Genomic DNA, 15,124 nt, shown 5'->3' on the forward strand with positions numbered 1-15,124 from the left:
CTGCTTGCCTCTGTCTCCCAAGCCCTGGGATTAAAGGTGTGCGCCGCCACTGCCCGGCTGACATTTTCTTAAGTAGTGGCAGTTGGGGATGGCCCAACCCATTGTGGGTGGTGCCATCCCTGGGCTGATGGTCCTAGATTCTGTAAGAAAGCAGGCTGAGGAAGCTATGGGGAGCAAGCCAGTAAGCAGTACCCCTCCACGGCTTCTGCATCAGTTCCTGCCTTCAGCCAGGTTCATACCCTGTTTGAGCTCCTGTCCTGACTTCTTTCAAGATGGACTACACTGTGGAATCATGAGCCAAATAAACTTTTTTTCTCCCTGTCTTAGTCAGTATCCTCATGCTGTGAAGAGACACCATGATCTCAGTAATACTTACAAAGGAAAGCATTTAATTGGGGCTGTCTTACAATCTCAGAGGTTTAGTCCACTGGCATCATGGTGGCACACAGGCAGACATGGTGCTGGAGAAGCTGAGGGTTCTGTATCTGGACCCACGGGTGGGAGGAAAGAAGAGATGCACTGGGCCTAGCTTAAACTTTTGAAACCCTAAAGCTCATCCCCAGTGACACACTTCCTCCCACAAGGCTGTATTTCCTAATCCCTCTCAAGCTCACATGGCCAAGCTCTAAACATATGAACTTCCTGGGGCCATTCTTATTCAAATCACCACACTCCCCATATTGCTTTGGTCATGGTGTTTCATCACAGCAATAGTAACCCTGACTAAGACAGTAAAGATATCTTCCCCTTGCAAAATGGGACTTTTATTCATAAGGGACTTTGTGACTATCATTGTGAATATTTTGGTAGCATCGGCATAGTTTGGATAAGTGTGTGCTATGATGCAAAATCTTGGAGTTGGCAGGAGATGGGCCTATCATTGGTCTTTGCCAATTGTTTCCTGTCCTCTGCTTGTTGTTGTTTTAATGGTTTTGAATAGGAGCAGTTCTTACATATTTACTTTACTGTGTATCAGCACAGGCTCACGGCAGTCAGAAGAAAGACTGTAGGAGTCAGATCTCTCTACCACATGTGTTCTGCTTTTTCAGCAAGCGCCTTACCTTGTAGCCAAAGTCAACAGCCCTAACTTTTATGATTGTTGTTGTTTTGATTTTCTAAAGATTTATTTATTTATGTATGAGCACACTGTCACTCTCTTCAGACACACCAGAATCTGAGGGCATCAGATCCCATTACAGATGGTTGTGAGTCACCATGTGCTTGCTGGGAATTGAACTCAGGACCTCTGAATGAACAGTCAGTGTTCTTAACCACTGAACCCTCTCTCCAGCCCCAGCCCTACCTTTTTTGAGATAGAATGTCTCACTGAACCTGGACCACACTGATTTCATAGGCTGGCTGTCCAGAGAGTTCCAGGTGTCTGCTTGTCTCTGTCTCTCTCCCTTTTTTTTTTTTTTTTTTTTTTTTTTGGTTTTTTGTTTTGTTTTGTTTTTTTCGAGACAGGGTTTCTCTCTGTAGCCTTGGCTGTCCTGGAACTCACTCTGTAGACAAGGCTGGCCTCAAACTCAGAAATCCGCCTGCCTCTGCCTCCCAAGTGCTGGGATTAAAGGTGTGTGCCACCACGCCTGTCTCTGTCTCTCATTACAGATGTACATTCCCATACTTTTTACATGGGTGCCTTTCTGGCTGAGCCATTTCTTCAGCCCCAAATATTCTTTTATTATTAATTTTTCTCATACAATGTATTTTGATCATGTTTTTCCCTCCCTTAACTCCTACCAGACTCTCCCCTCTCCAATACCCAAGCAACTGTATATTCTCTCTTTCAAAAAAACCCCTCAAAAAAATCCCAAGAAACTAACAACAACAACAAAAGAGTTACAAAAACAAAATTCAAAACAAACAGACAAAAGGTCAATAAGAAGGTCTAGAGAGGGTTGGAGAGATGGCTCAGCTGTTAAGAGCACTGGCTGCTCTTCCAGAGGTCCTGAGTTCAATTCCCAGCAACCACATGGTGGCTCATAACCATCTATAATGAGATCTGGCACCCTCTTCTGGCCTACAGTCATATATGCAGGCAGAATGCTATATACATAATAAATAAATAAATAAATAAATAAATAAATAAATAAATAAATCTTTAAAAGAAGAAGAAGAAGAAGAAGAAGAAGAAGAAGAAGAAGAAGAAGAAGAAGAAGAAGAAGAAGAAGAAGGAGTAGAGAGATGGCTCAGCTGTTAAGAGCACTGACTACTCTTCCAGAGGTCCTGAGTTCAATTCCTAGCAACCACATGGTGGCTCACAACCATCTGTAAAAGGACTTGATGCTCTCTTCTGATGTGTCTGAAGAAAGCTACAGTGTACTTCTATACAGAAAATAAATAAATCCTTTTTTTAAAAAATATCAATAAGACAAAAAAAAGCAAAATGAAATGAAACTACATTTTGTAGTAAAAATTGCATTATTTCGTGTTGGCCAAATACCCCTGGGCATGGGACCTGCCCAGCAGCGTGTTTGATGCCAGATGCCCCACAGCATGTTTAATGTCAGATGCTCTTGGTGTAACTAAGTCATTTCTTTTCACATTTACAGGCCTTTGCTTTTCTAAGCCAAGTGTAATATTCCTGTTGGAACAAGGCAAAGAGCCATGGACTGTGGAGACAGAGCTGATGAACAGTTTGTCCGTGGGTGAGTGCGGAGGAAATAGACAGGCAGCAACCCCTAATGTGACCACTCAGCCTAGCTCAAGAGAACCTCTCTTCGTTCTTTTGTGTGGTGTGTTCCCAAATGTCTTGGGCCTGAAAGAAACTGGAGCCTGGCAGTGGTGGTGCATGCCTTTAATGCCAGCACTTGGGAGGCAGAGGCAGGCAGAGGCAGGCAGATTTCTGAGTTCGAGGCCAGCCTGGTCTACAGAGTTCCAGGACAGCTAAGGCTACACAGAAAAACCCTGTCTTGAAACACCCCCCTCCAAAAAAAAAAGAAAGAAAGAAACTGGTACTTTCCAGGCTGCAATCCTCATGGACACCCGACTCCTCTCTCCCAGGGAGAGAGGCTCTGATCCTTCTTTTTTTTTTTTAAGATTTATGTAATATCTGTGAGTACACTGTCACTTCAGACACACCAGAAGCGGGCATCAGATCCTATTACAGATGGTTGTGGGCCACCATGTGGTTGCTGGGAATTGAACTCAGGACCTCTGGATGAGCAACCAATACTCTTAACCGCTAAGCCATCTGTCCATCCCCCAGTAACTCCTTTCATCCTTTGTCTAACTCCTGCTGTTTCTCAGGTATGTAATTCCCTCCAAGTAGTCTTTTCCTGATTTTATGAACTCTAGGCCCACACCGAGAGTCAACAAAGTTCTAGGTTCAAATCCTGATTCTTACATGTAGTGAAACTCTAGAAAAGTTGCTTAATCTCTCGTTTTGTCATACCTAGACTAATCCTCTTGAACCCTGTTAGTGTGAACTCAGCAGCCATTCACTCCGATTAGTGTTGGCGGTATATCTACAAATACATCAACTTTCACTGTCAGTCAGTCCATCCTCTTTCTGTTCCTCTAATCAATACCAACATCACTCAAGTTGCACTTCCCACACCACTCCTACTTGTCTGCTCACCCCAAGGTACCACATGCGGGTAACATGTACGTACAGATAACCAACCACACAATTGGTAGGCTAGTAGCAGAGACAGCTACAGAGAGCATCTATGAAGAGAAGGCGTGCCATAAAAGGAAACCCAGAGAAAAGGCAGAAGACAGAGAATTCTGGGTAGTGGGAAGATGCCAGTTTTTCACAAAAGCAAAGGTGAGCAGCTAGCAAACATTGGAGGAACAATGGGTAAAAGCTTGGATTAGTAGTGTAGGAAGATTTGTAGATCGGCCTAGGAAACCCTGAGGAGAAAGGAAGGACTGCTTCATTATTGTAAATACCTCTCCCAACCCTGTATCCCAGAATGCCTCAGCCAGAGTTATGTTCACATTCAGTTTTCTTTTTTGTTTGTTTTTTGTTTTGTTTTGTTTTTTTGTTTTTTGTTTTGTTTTTCGAGACAGGGTTTCTCTGTGTAGCCCTGGCTGTCCTAGAACTCACTCTGTAGACCAGGCTGGCCTCAAACTCAGAAATCGGCCTGCCTCTGCCTCCCAAGTGCTGGGACTAAAGGCGTGCGCCACCACCGCCCAGCTCACATTCAGTTTTCTGAGAGGAAATTTTCATAGGTAACTGTTGCAGTAAATGATGCTGAATTAAACCTGGTGTGTTATTATTAAATGAATCACTCACATAAATAACCATTATCACATCTATGGAGTTTGGAAATTATTTTATTTTTGAACTGTGTGTGTGTGTGTGTGTGTGTGTGTGTGTGTGTTAGTTACTTTTCTATTGCTGTGAAGAGGCACCATGGCCAAGGCAACTAACTCATAGATGGAAGGAACAGTTTGTTGGGACTTACAGTTTCAAAGGGGAAGCCCATCACCATCTTGGCAGGGATAAAGGCAGCAGGCAGACAGGCATCAATGCTGGAGCAGTATCTAATAGCTTACATCTGATCCACACACAGGCAGAGACACAGAGAGAGAGGCAGAGAGAGACACAGAGAGAGAGACAGACAGAGAGAGAGACAGACAGAGACAGACAGAGAGACAGAGAGAGACAGAGACAGAGAGAGACAGAGACAGAGAGAAACAGAGAGAAAGAGAGAGAGAGTGCTAGCTGGGGATAGTATGGGCTTTTGAAACATTAAAGTCCACCCCTAGTGATATACCTCTTCAAACAAGGCTATACCTCCTAATCCTTCCCAAAGAGTATCACCAAATGGAGATACAAATATTCAAATATATGAGCCTGTGTACAAGTGCTCCCTGAAAGTGGAGTAGTAGTAATCCTGGAACCAGTCTTGGGTTCTCTGAAAGAACAGTAAGTGTTCCTAATCCCTTGAGCCATCTCTCCATCCCATATATGAAGTTTAAATAGAACAAAACACCATTTAGTTACTTCTTAAATTAAGAAATAATGTTGGGCCAGGTGGTGGTGTCACACGCCTTTAATCCCAGCACTTGGGAGGCAAAGGCAGGTGGATTTCTGAGTTCAAGGCCAGCCTGGTCTACAGAGTGAGTTCCAGGACAGCCAGGGCTACACAGAGAAACCCTGTCTCAAAAAACCAAAAAAAAAAAAAAAAAAAAAAAAAAAAAAAAAAAACCCAACCAACCAAATAAACAAAGAAAAGTGCTGGACAGAGAGAACCAACTCTAGCAAGTTGCCTTCTGATGCCCACATGTCAAGTGGCATGGACTTACAAACACACACAAAATAAAATTTAAAATGTAATAAAATTATTAAACAAAATAAGAAATTTTGTCTCTTGATCATTCTGTAGAACAGAATTTGTATAGCAAAGCAAAAAGTAAAATAAGTAAATAATTCACCAATGCTGTGTTAGGACCTGGAGGACCTCTGTGTACAGATACGTGATTGCCTGTCCATTCCCTTTTCTTTAGTACCTCCCGACATGCAGTAACATTTCCTTGCTTATTTTTGTCTTGTCTAAGAAAATAAGATCAATGAAGGCAGGCGATCATTGTCTCCTGACACTAAAAGCGTCCATAAGAACATCTGATATTAGATAGTTATCGTTTGATGAGTGTTCTTGAATGAAGCACATGAGAATACAGACTATTTCACTTATGCTTATAGCTGGCCAAGTCCAGTCCTAGCCACAGTTACTTCTCGCCTGTGACACCCCTTAGTGGTTTTCATAAAGTTTTAGTTGCTCCTCACATGACCTCATGGCCGACTTTCAGTTTACTCTATTCTTCAGAGCTTTGAAAGTCAATGTTCCATTGGGTTTTGTTTGATGAAGTGTGCATACCTCTCTTCACAGATACACTCTCATGACCATGTTTTCTAGATACATATAAAGAAGACGCTTTTTATTATTTCAGGCTGGGAGTCTGTGTATGAGATTGACGAATTAATCCCAAAGCAGGAAGTCTACAAAGAACAGTCACCTGGAAAGATAACTGAAGAACTTAGAAGTCTTGGCCTGGAGTATCCTGGTTTGGTGGGAGAATGGAGCTGGGGTTGTCATTTCAAGAGGCAATACGGGAGTTTAAAGGCTTGTCTCAAGGAAGAGACCATCGCTTTTGAAGCATTCATTGATAACAAATCTTGGGGAAGTTTCCACCAGAACCCATTGCTTCAAACACGTCAGACAAGCCCAGAAGATGAGAAGCCATATAAAGAAGGCACACACCAGAAACTCTTGAAAAAAAGCTCAGAGCTTCTTAAGCCCAAGAGCATCTGCACGGAGAGGAAACTTCTGAAATGCAATGGTTGCGAGAAGGTTTTTAGCCAGAGTTCATCCCTTACTCTCCATCAGAGAATCCATACTGGAGAGAAACCTTATGTGTGCATAGAATGTGGGAAAGCCTTCAGCCAGAGATCCAACCTTGTCCAGCATCACAGGATTCACACAGGAGAGAAACCCTATGAGTGTAAGGAATGTGGGAAGGCCTTCAGCCAGAACACACACCTGGTTCAGCACCTTCGAGTTCATACTGGAGAAAAGCCTTATGGGTGTAAAGTGTGCAGGAAGACCTTCAGCCAGTTTGCTTACCTCACTCAGCATCAGAGAGTTCACACTGGAGAGAAGCCCTATGAATGTATCGAATGCGGGAAAGCTTTTAGCAATAGGTCACCCATTGCTCAACACCAGAGAGTTCACACCGGAGAGAAACCTTTTGAGTGCAGGGTCTGTGGGAAAGCATTTAGCCTTCGTGCATACCTTACTGTGCATCAGAGAGTTCACACGGGGGAGAGACCCTATAAATGTAAGGAATGTGGGAAGGCCTTCAGCCAAAATTCTCACCTTGCTCAACATCAGAGAATTCATACCGGAGAAAAACCGTATAAGTGCCAAGAATGTAGGAAGGCCTTCAGCCAGATTGCCTACCTTGCTCAACACCAGAGAGTCCACATTGGGGAGAAACCCTATGAATGTGTTAAGTGTGGGAAGGCCTTTAGCAATGATTCATCCCTTACTCAACACCAGAGAGTTCACACCGGGGAGAAACCCTATGAATGTAATGTTTGTGGGAAGGCTTTCAGTTACTGTGGATCCCTTGCCCAACATCAGAGAATTCACACAGGAGAGAGACCCTATGAATGTAAAGAATGCAAGAAAACCTTCAGGCAACACGCACATCTCGTTCATCACCAGAGAATTCACGATGGGAAGTCACTCTTACCACCCAATCCAGGCAATCATCAAGTCCTATAAGTCCCATTTCCTAAATATTTCTGGAATTTATGTTCTTTTCTCTGTCTTTTTTGTTTGTTTGTTTGAGACAGGGTTTCTCTGTGTAGCTCTGGCTATCCTGGAATTCACTCTGTAGACCAGGCTGGCCTGGAACTCAGAAATCCGCCTGCCTCTGCCTCCCAAGTGCTGGGATTAAAGGCGTGTGCCACCACTACCCAGCATTTTCTCTGTCTTTAATGTTGATTGCTACTATATAGTTCTCGTGGCTTTTCTACTGTCTATTATTACTATTCAAATCTATTTTCCATAACATGCACAGAATTATTTTACTTTGAGGTGGGATTGTGTGTGGTACAAGTTGGCCTTGGACTCACGTTTACAAAATAGAAAACCCGACATTGGGCCATAGAAATGACTAGTACCAAAATTCTGCCAGCACTTAGCTCTCTGCATGTACAGAAATAACAACTGAAAATACAGAGACACACCTTCATATGGCTTGAGGAAATTCACCCCAACAGATGTAAAGGGGGAAAAAGTATTTAAAAATAAACAAGTATGGCCAGTGCTTGTGTTGTCTGGGTTAGCTTACTCTCCATCTCTCTAAACTTTATAATATAGAATAAACGGCATTTCCGTGGTGTTTGCCTCCTTGTTCTGGCCGTGTCATTGCTATCCTCACACCATTTCCTTCAGAAAAGAATCTCACATCAGCCTCCAGGAGCAGCCACTCTTGACTGTAATGGCGGCACAACCCAAGTAACAGCCAAGTTCAAGCTCCCGCCCCGCCCCGCCCTGCCCCCACATCTCACCCCTCACCGCCCACTCCCAACAGACCCCCCACAAAAAAGGCTACTCTCTCATATTGGAGTGTTCTGAGAGTTTATATTCCAGGTTGGCTCAGCTCTGTAATCCTGCACTTCAGAGGCTAAAGCAGAAAGATTGCCACAAGTTCGAGAGTAGTCTGGGTGACCTAGCAGGCAAGCCGGGGCAGTAGAGCAAGGTCTCGGCCGCCGCTTTGAAGGAAAAAAGAAGGACATGCTGCTCGTTATTCTGTACTCTGCTTTCCCTCGGGATAACATCTAACCAAACATGAGACTTTTACAATAAGGGAGGCAAGAAGTAACTCGAGGACAGCCTTAGGAGCTGACTCTGCTATGCTCAGGCCAAGTTCACCGGCTTTGCAGAATGTTGCAATCGGGAGCGGGTGTTCCTGCCTGTCTCATCCTTTACTGTTCCTGGCTTTGAAGTTGATCTGCCTTGATATTTTTTTGACTTATGAAGGGGAAACCCCCTTTTTTGGTCATTTCCATCGACGTTCCCTTCTCTATGCATTTCCTCGTGGCTAAGCAACAGTAGTTATGGGTGTGATAGGTTTCCGCGCTTTCTTTGCACACGGTAACTTCTTGGCTTCCGTGTCCGGTCCTATGGCTGTATAACTCACCTATGAGATGATATATCCAGTGGGTATCCTGAATACATGCAGTCACTCTTTTCCGTGGGCTTAAGTTGGGTGGTTTCACTGAGTCTCACTCAGCTTGCAGTTAAATTAGTGTGCCAGCCTGATGTACTGGGACTGGGATTACAGATGTGGGAGAACATATCTGTAATCCTAACCCTTTGGAAACGGAAGCATAGAGATCAAGAGTTCAAGGCCAGCCTGGGTTATTACCATAGCCTGACTGAAATGAACAAAAAAAAATGCACTTAAAAAAAAAAAAACCCAACTAAAAACATATGATGTGAGCCTCACACTCTTGGCTGTTGGAGCCACTATGTTGTTCCTGGAGAAAGGAGCGTTGGGTTCCTACAATTTAAGAGTAGCTGTGTTTGGAGTTTCAGGGGCACCCACTTTACTTGCCCTACAATAGCCAAATCCCATGGCGTAGCAAAGGATTTTACTGATACCACAGTTTTGAACATGGCCACTCCCATCAAGTGGCCCCCAAGCAGGCACAGCTATCATGCCTAAAAGAAATACAACCAGATAAAGGCTCACAACTATCTGTACAGCTACAGTGTGTACTCATGTACATACAATAAATAAATAATTCTTTTAAAAAAATCAAGAAATGGCAATACCCAAATCCTGTCAGCACATAGCTCACCGTGGGTACAGAGTTGACAATTGAAAACACAGAGGCGCACTTTCTTACAATAGGAAGGTCACCCCAACATGTCGGAATTTATAAGCGAGGTTCTGTGAAATGGCATAACTGACAGAGTATAAGATATTGGTTACAACGGTCTTCATGGGTCTGGGTCATGTACAGTTTTTCAAAGACACAGAATTGGGCAGCATTAGAGCTCAGTGATGGGAAACCTGAGAAAGTCAGTGATTGGTGGGTTTTGGCAGTTAACTAAGGTGGATCTGTGGGCAGTGGTAATTTGTCTGGGGATGGCACTCAGATGGTAAAGTGTTCACAGGATCCCCTGTGTTCCCTGTTGTGAATAGGCCTGATGTGGGTCATGCTTGTGATGCCATCAGCTGGAAGGAGGAGCCAGAAGATCAGCAGTTCAAGGCTAGCCTTATACTTTCGAGCTTGTTTCAATGATGATGACTGTTGTCAAACGCCTATTGTCAAAGCATCCTGCCTCTAGAGAACTCTGACCCTTAACACACGGAGAAAGTAAATGATTTGTATAGTAGACATTCTCATATCAAGAATATGCAAATGGGAATTTGGGCCTGGTGAACTTAAATTCCCTCACTGGGGAGGCAGAGACCAGCCTCTGAGTTTGAGGCCAGTCTGGTTTATAGAGTAAGTTCCAGGAGCTCTAGTGTTCCCATATATTTTTATAATCACGTTTCCTTGTCTTTGTCCTCCTTGGTGATCTGCTGAGTAAAACATTCTCTTTCCTCCTAAGCAGGGTTTAATAATTGCATAGCATCTTTGCGTGCATCGACTATAAGAAAACTTCAGGGCCGGGAATGCTCTGGATACTCGGATCTTCCAGTTGGCTCTTTGGGTCCCAACCCTCCACCACTGGAAGTTAACATTTCTGACTCAGACTCACGTTTCCTGGGCTGAGCTCCACTACCATGGCAAATAATAGCAACCACAGTAAGAAATCAGTTCCTCTAAGTAGTGATTGCGCCAACACTGGGGAAGCACGCAGGTGCTCCGGGCCACCAGTGATTGAGATTTCCATTCCCTTCAGAGCCACTAGGACTCTGGGTATTAGCTGACCTTCTGTACACCAGAACAGGGACTAAGACATCAGTGTGCAGGTCGAGGCTGGTCCATCACTGGCTACCAACTGGTGATTAAAGCCAAGTTGTGATTGGGGTGTCACTGGCTATTTGACAATTGTATCGGTGAGCATTGTAGTGACTGGCCAGTAATCCTCCATGGGTCAGAAGTGGATATATGAGACACGTGAGTGACTGCAAGAACATCTGGATATCAGAGATTGTATATGTGTGACTAAAAAATATTATAGGGGTGTGGTATAGGTTTGTTGTTGAATAATTTAATCCCAGTCTGGAGTGTTTGCTCTCCTTTGATCATTTAGTTCCAGATTAAAGACACACACAAGCTTTATATTTATAATAAACCTCAATTAGCACAAAGCTGGGCAGATATCTGTTGTTATTATTATGCTATTATGCTATTATACTATTATGTTTATTTCCTAGTCAATAATCCCATTATATAATTTTCCATGTTTTGTCTGGGCTGCTCTTAACTCCAATTAGCTAACCCATCTGATCATTATTTTATAATTCACCTAACCCATGGCGGCTTCCTCCTCCAATCTCGTGGTGGCGCACGCCTTCAATCCCAGCACTTGGGAGGCAGAGGCAGGTGGATTTCTGAGTTTGAGGCCAGCCTGGTCTACAGAGTGAGTTCCAGGACAGCCAGGACAATACAGAGAAACCCTGTCTCAAAAAACCAAAAACCAATATTCTTTTTTAAAGAGTATACATATAGGCAAGTATTATTATCTTTTTTGTTGGTGACTGGGTTTTTTATTTCTGGTGTTATTTGTTGTTCTTTTGTTTTAGTTTGTTTGCAGACAGTCTTTTTTTTTAAATTATCTATGTATGTATATGAGTACACACTGCAGCTGTACAGATAGTTGTGAGCCTTCATCTGGTTGTTGGGAATTGACTTTAGGACCTCTGCTCCTCCAGTCAAGCCCACTCACTTCAGTCAGCCCCGCGCCCCACTCGCTCTGGCCCAAAGATTTATTATAATAAATAAGTACACTGTAGCTTTTTTCAGACACACCAGAAGAATGCATCAGATCTCATTATGGGTGGTTGTGAGCCACCATGTGGTTGCTGGGATTTGAACTCAGGACCTTTGGGGGAGCAGTCAGTGTTCTTACCCGCTGAGCCATCCCACTATCCCTGCAGACAGTGTCTTATCTGGGTTTTTTATTTGAGGCAAGTTCTTGCTATATAGCTCTACCTGTCCTGATAAAAATAAATCTTGATACATCAGTTTTATTCTGTGCTTTCTTTAACATAGATTTTCCACAGGGGAGTCAGCCTGTCCACCTGCCTGTGGAGAACACATACAAGGCAAAGACCCTTTCTGTACAGTGAGTGAGGGAGGCATTTGGTGAAAAGTCACACCTTACCATACATGGTCAGAGGCACATGGAAGAAAGACCCTACCATTGCAGAGGATGCGAAAAACGCTTCAGCCAGAAGCTAGGTCTCAAGAACCCCTGGAGGACTCATCTATGGGCGTTTTGAGTGGGGCAAAGACTTCTATCAGAAGCTAAACCTCAGCAGACATCAGAAAATCCATGCTAGGAAGAAGGCTTATAGGAATGAGAACCTGGTAGTTGTGGGGAAGCCTTGAGCAAGAGCTCCAACCTTATAAGTTTACTGAACTTAGATACAGTGTTTTAGTTGCAGGGAATTCCTACTATCATCATTGCAAATACAGATTTTAACAGAAAAGATTACAGAATCTGCTTTGTAGAAAAAAAAACATGGTTTTACTGACAAAAGCTTGAAACTTTATTAAGTATAAAGACATCAGAAGCCAGGCAGTGGTGGTGCATGCCTTTAACCCCAGCACTTGGGAGGCAGAGGCAGGTGGATTTCTGAGTTTGAGGTTAGCCTGATCTACAGAGTGAGTTCTGGGACAGCCAAGGCTACACAGAGAAACCCTGACTCCAAAAAAACAAAAACAAAAACAAAAAAAACAAAACAAAAAAACCCAAAAAACAAAAAACAAAAAAACAACAGAATACCAACTATATGTGAAGAGATTTAGAAGTATATTGTGATATAGTCTTAAGTAAGCTGTATAGCAATTGAATTGTAAATATGAATTGAACATAAATTAATACCAAACTCATATATCATATGGGATGCCCTGTGCCATGGACCACCCAGTGTGGGGTCTCCTTCCGTGGGAGAATCAGGGTCTCAGCACTCAGGAAGGTAAGGAGTCAGCACAATGACAGACAGACACCAAACACAAGAGAGGTTTGGGACAGCTGCAATTTACTTTACTTTCAAATGAAGTTTTATACATTCATAACAGGAACAAAATCTTGGCTGCAAGCCATTATACGGAACATATTTACTCTTAAAGTACACACTAACAAGTTATCTTGAAACTAGAAGTACAAAGCAGGAACTAAGCCATGAGACTCATCCTGGTACTCAGAGCATGGTTAATGGTCCCAGACTGAGCTCAGCCTATAAGAATTCTGCCAAGCTGCTGCTCAGGCAGCTGTCTGACTCTACAGAGCAGGTCAAGAGTTTAAGGCTTAACTTTTATTCTTAATTCATGGGCCTTCTGGCCAATTTGGAAAGCTTATTAATGCATTGGCTATCTCTTTTCTGCCAAACTGGCCTTTAAAGGTTCGATTAACCTGTTTCCAATATCTATCCATCTGTTTCTTGAACACTCTTTGATCTTCTTTTGAGAGTACACACCACAGAGGTCCTGCATAAACAAGCCTCTCCATAAGGTGCAAAGTGTAATACAGCACTCTCTGTCCATAACTACTCACCTATCTGATACCATTCTCAACATAGGCTCCTATGTAAGGCAAAGGTTCAGCTATAGGACTACTTATAATACTTACTACTTTCAGTGTAGGTGGGTTATCTTGGAAAAATTCAAAAATCTCCCTTCTTACAGTGGAGGGTTAGCACATTGTGCCTCCTCTGTACCAATCACGCCCTCCTCTCTGTGGGTGCTTATGCTTTGAAACTCAATTCCTGGAACAATAAAACCTAAAAATCTTTAATTAATCAAAGAGGCAAAGATATCCTCAGAAGTAAACATTCTTGGTGGCACAGCCATGCAGAGAAAGAAAAGTGCACAGAGCCCCTACCCATGAGCAACTTTTGCGGGCATTATGCCAGGGACCTCCGGGAGACGAGGTTTCAAGGAACTCTCCTCTCAGGCCTGAACATAAATCATGCACTTTGTGCAGTATGTCACGCAGACTCCACCGGAGTTGGTGTAGCAGCCTTCCACCAAAGTTTCTACTCTAAACATCAGTGATGTCTTTGTTTTGTTTTATTTTTTATTTTTTGGTTTTTCGAGACAGGGTTTCTCTGTGTAGCCCTGGCTGTCCTGGAACTCACTCTGTAGACCAGGCTGGCCTAGAACTCAGAAATCTGCCTGCCTCTGCCTCCCAATTGCTGGGATTAAAGAAGTGCGTCACCACTACCTGGCTAAAAGTGGGTGATTCTTAGACATTACCAAGTACAGCTTCAGCATGAGGTACAACCTTGACTGTCTCTGGAACACAGCTTCTTTGTGTTTTCAGAAAACACTTCCAAGAGAATTTCACCACAGTGATGCTGATCTCTTCTTAATCACTGCTAATTTCTTAGCTCCAGCTAACCAGCATCAATTGTCCCAGTAATCCCTTCTATCCTGGACTCTAAAGGCAAAGCCGTGTGGCCAAACTGCAGAGTTCTGGAACATGGCCCCTTTTTTTCTATTACATTATCACCAGCTTTTGCTTTCCAACTCCTTCACTGCCTAAGCTTGGCTGTTCTGAAACTTGCTCTATAGGCTGACTTTGGTTTTGTTTGTTTGTTTGGCTGGTTGGTTGGTTTTTGTCAAGACAGGGTTTCTCTGTGTAGCTCTGGCTGTCCTGGAACTCACTCTGTAGACCAGGCTGGCCTCAAACTCAGAAATCTGCCTGCCTCTGCCTCCCAAGTGCTGGGATTATAGGCATGCACTACCACTGCCCAGCCAAGACAACTTTTATAAAGACAACATTTAACTGGGGCTGGCTTACAGGTTCAGAAGTTCAGTCCATTATCATCAAGGCAGGAGCATGGCAGCATCTAGGCAGGCATGGTGCAGGGGAACCTGAGAGTTCTACATCTTCATCTGAAGGGTGCTAGAAGCCTGGCTTCCAGGCAGCCAGGATGAGGGTCTTAAAGCCCACACCCACAGTGACACACCTACTGCAATAGGGCTACCTCTTCTAATAATGCCACTCCCTGGGGCAAGAATATACAACCCATAACAATATGTTTAAAATAAGAAATGGGGAGTTGGCCTGGTGATGGTGGCTCATGCCTCTGATTGAGCCTGGTCTACAGAGTGAGTTCCAGGACAGTCAGGACTACACAGAGAAACCCTGTCTCAAGAGACAGAGAGAGAGAGAGAGAGAGAGAGAGAGAGAGAGAGAGAGAGAGAGAGAGAGAGAGAGAGAAGGGAAGGGAAGGGAAGGGAAGGGAAGGGAAGGGAAGGGAAGGGAAGGGAAGGGAAGAGAAGAGAAGAGAAGAGAAGAGAAGAGAAGAGAAGAGAAGAGAAGAGAAGAGAAGAGAAGAGAAGAGAAGAGAAGAAGAGAAGAGGAGAAAGGGAGAGCTGCCTCAATGGTTAAGAGCACTCACTGCTCCTCTGAAGTACGAAGCAGGTTCGGTCCCCAGCACACACAAAGGAAGGGTCTCTGACAACATCTTC

The 15,124-nt window shown here is 43.6% G+C and overlaps 1 protein-coding gene across 1 annotated transcript in view; it reads left to right on the forward strand.

The window, feature by feature from the left end:
- Window positions 1–15,124, forward strand: part of LOC116100330 — a 108,470-nt gene that overhangs the window by 57,299 nt on the left and 36,047 nt on the right. Inside the window, exon 7 of the mRNA XM_031384145.1 lies at window positions 6,315–7,229. Coding sequence (XP_031240005.1) covers window positions 6,315–7,229 — 915 coding nt within the window. The remainder of the gene's footprint in view (window positions 1–6,314; window positions 7,230–15,124) is intronic.

This window comes from Mastomys coucha, unplaced genomic scaffold (genome assembly GCF_008632895.1).
Source record: "Mastomys coucha isolate ucsf_1 unplaced genomic scaffold, UCSF_Mcou_1 pScaffold21, whole genome shotgun sequence".
Classification (NCBI taxonomy): domain Eukaryota; kingdom Metazoa; phylum Chordata; class Mammalia; order Rodentia; family Muridae; genus Mastomys; species Mastomys coucha.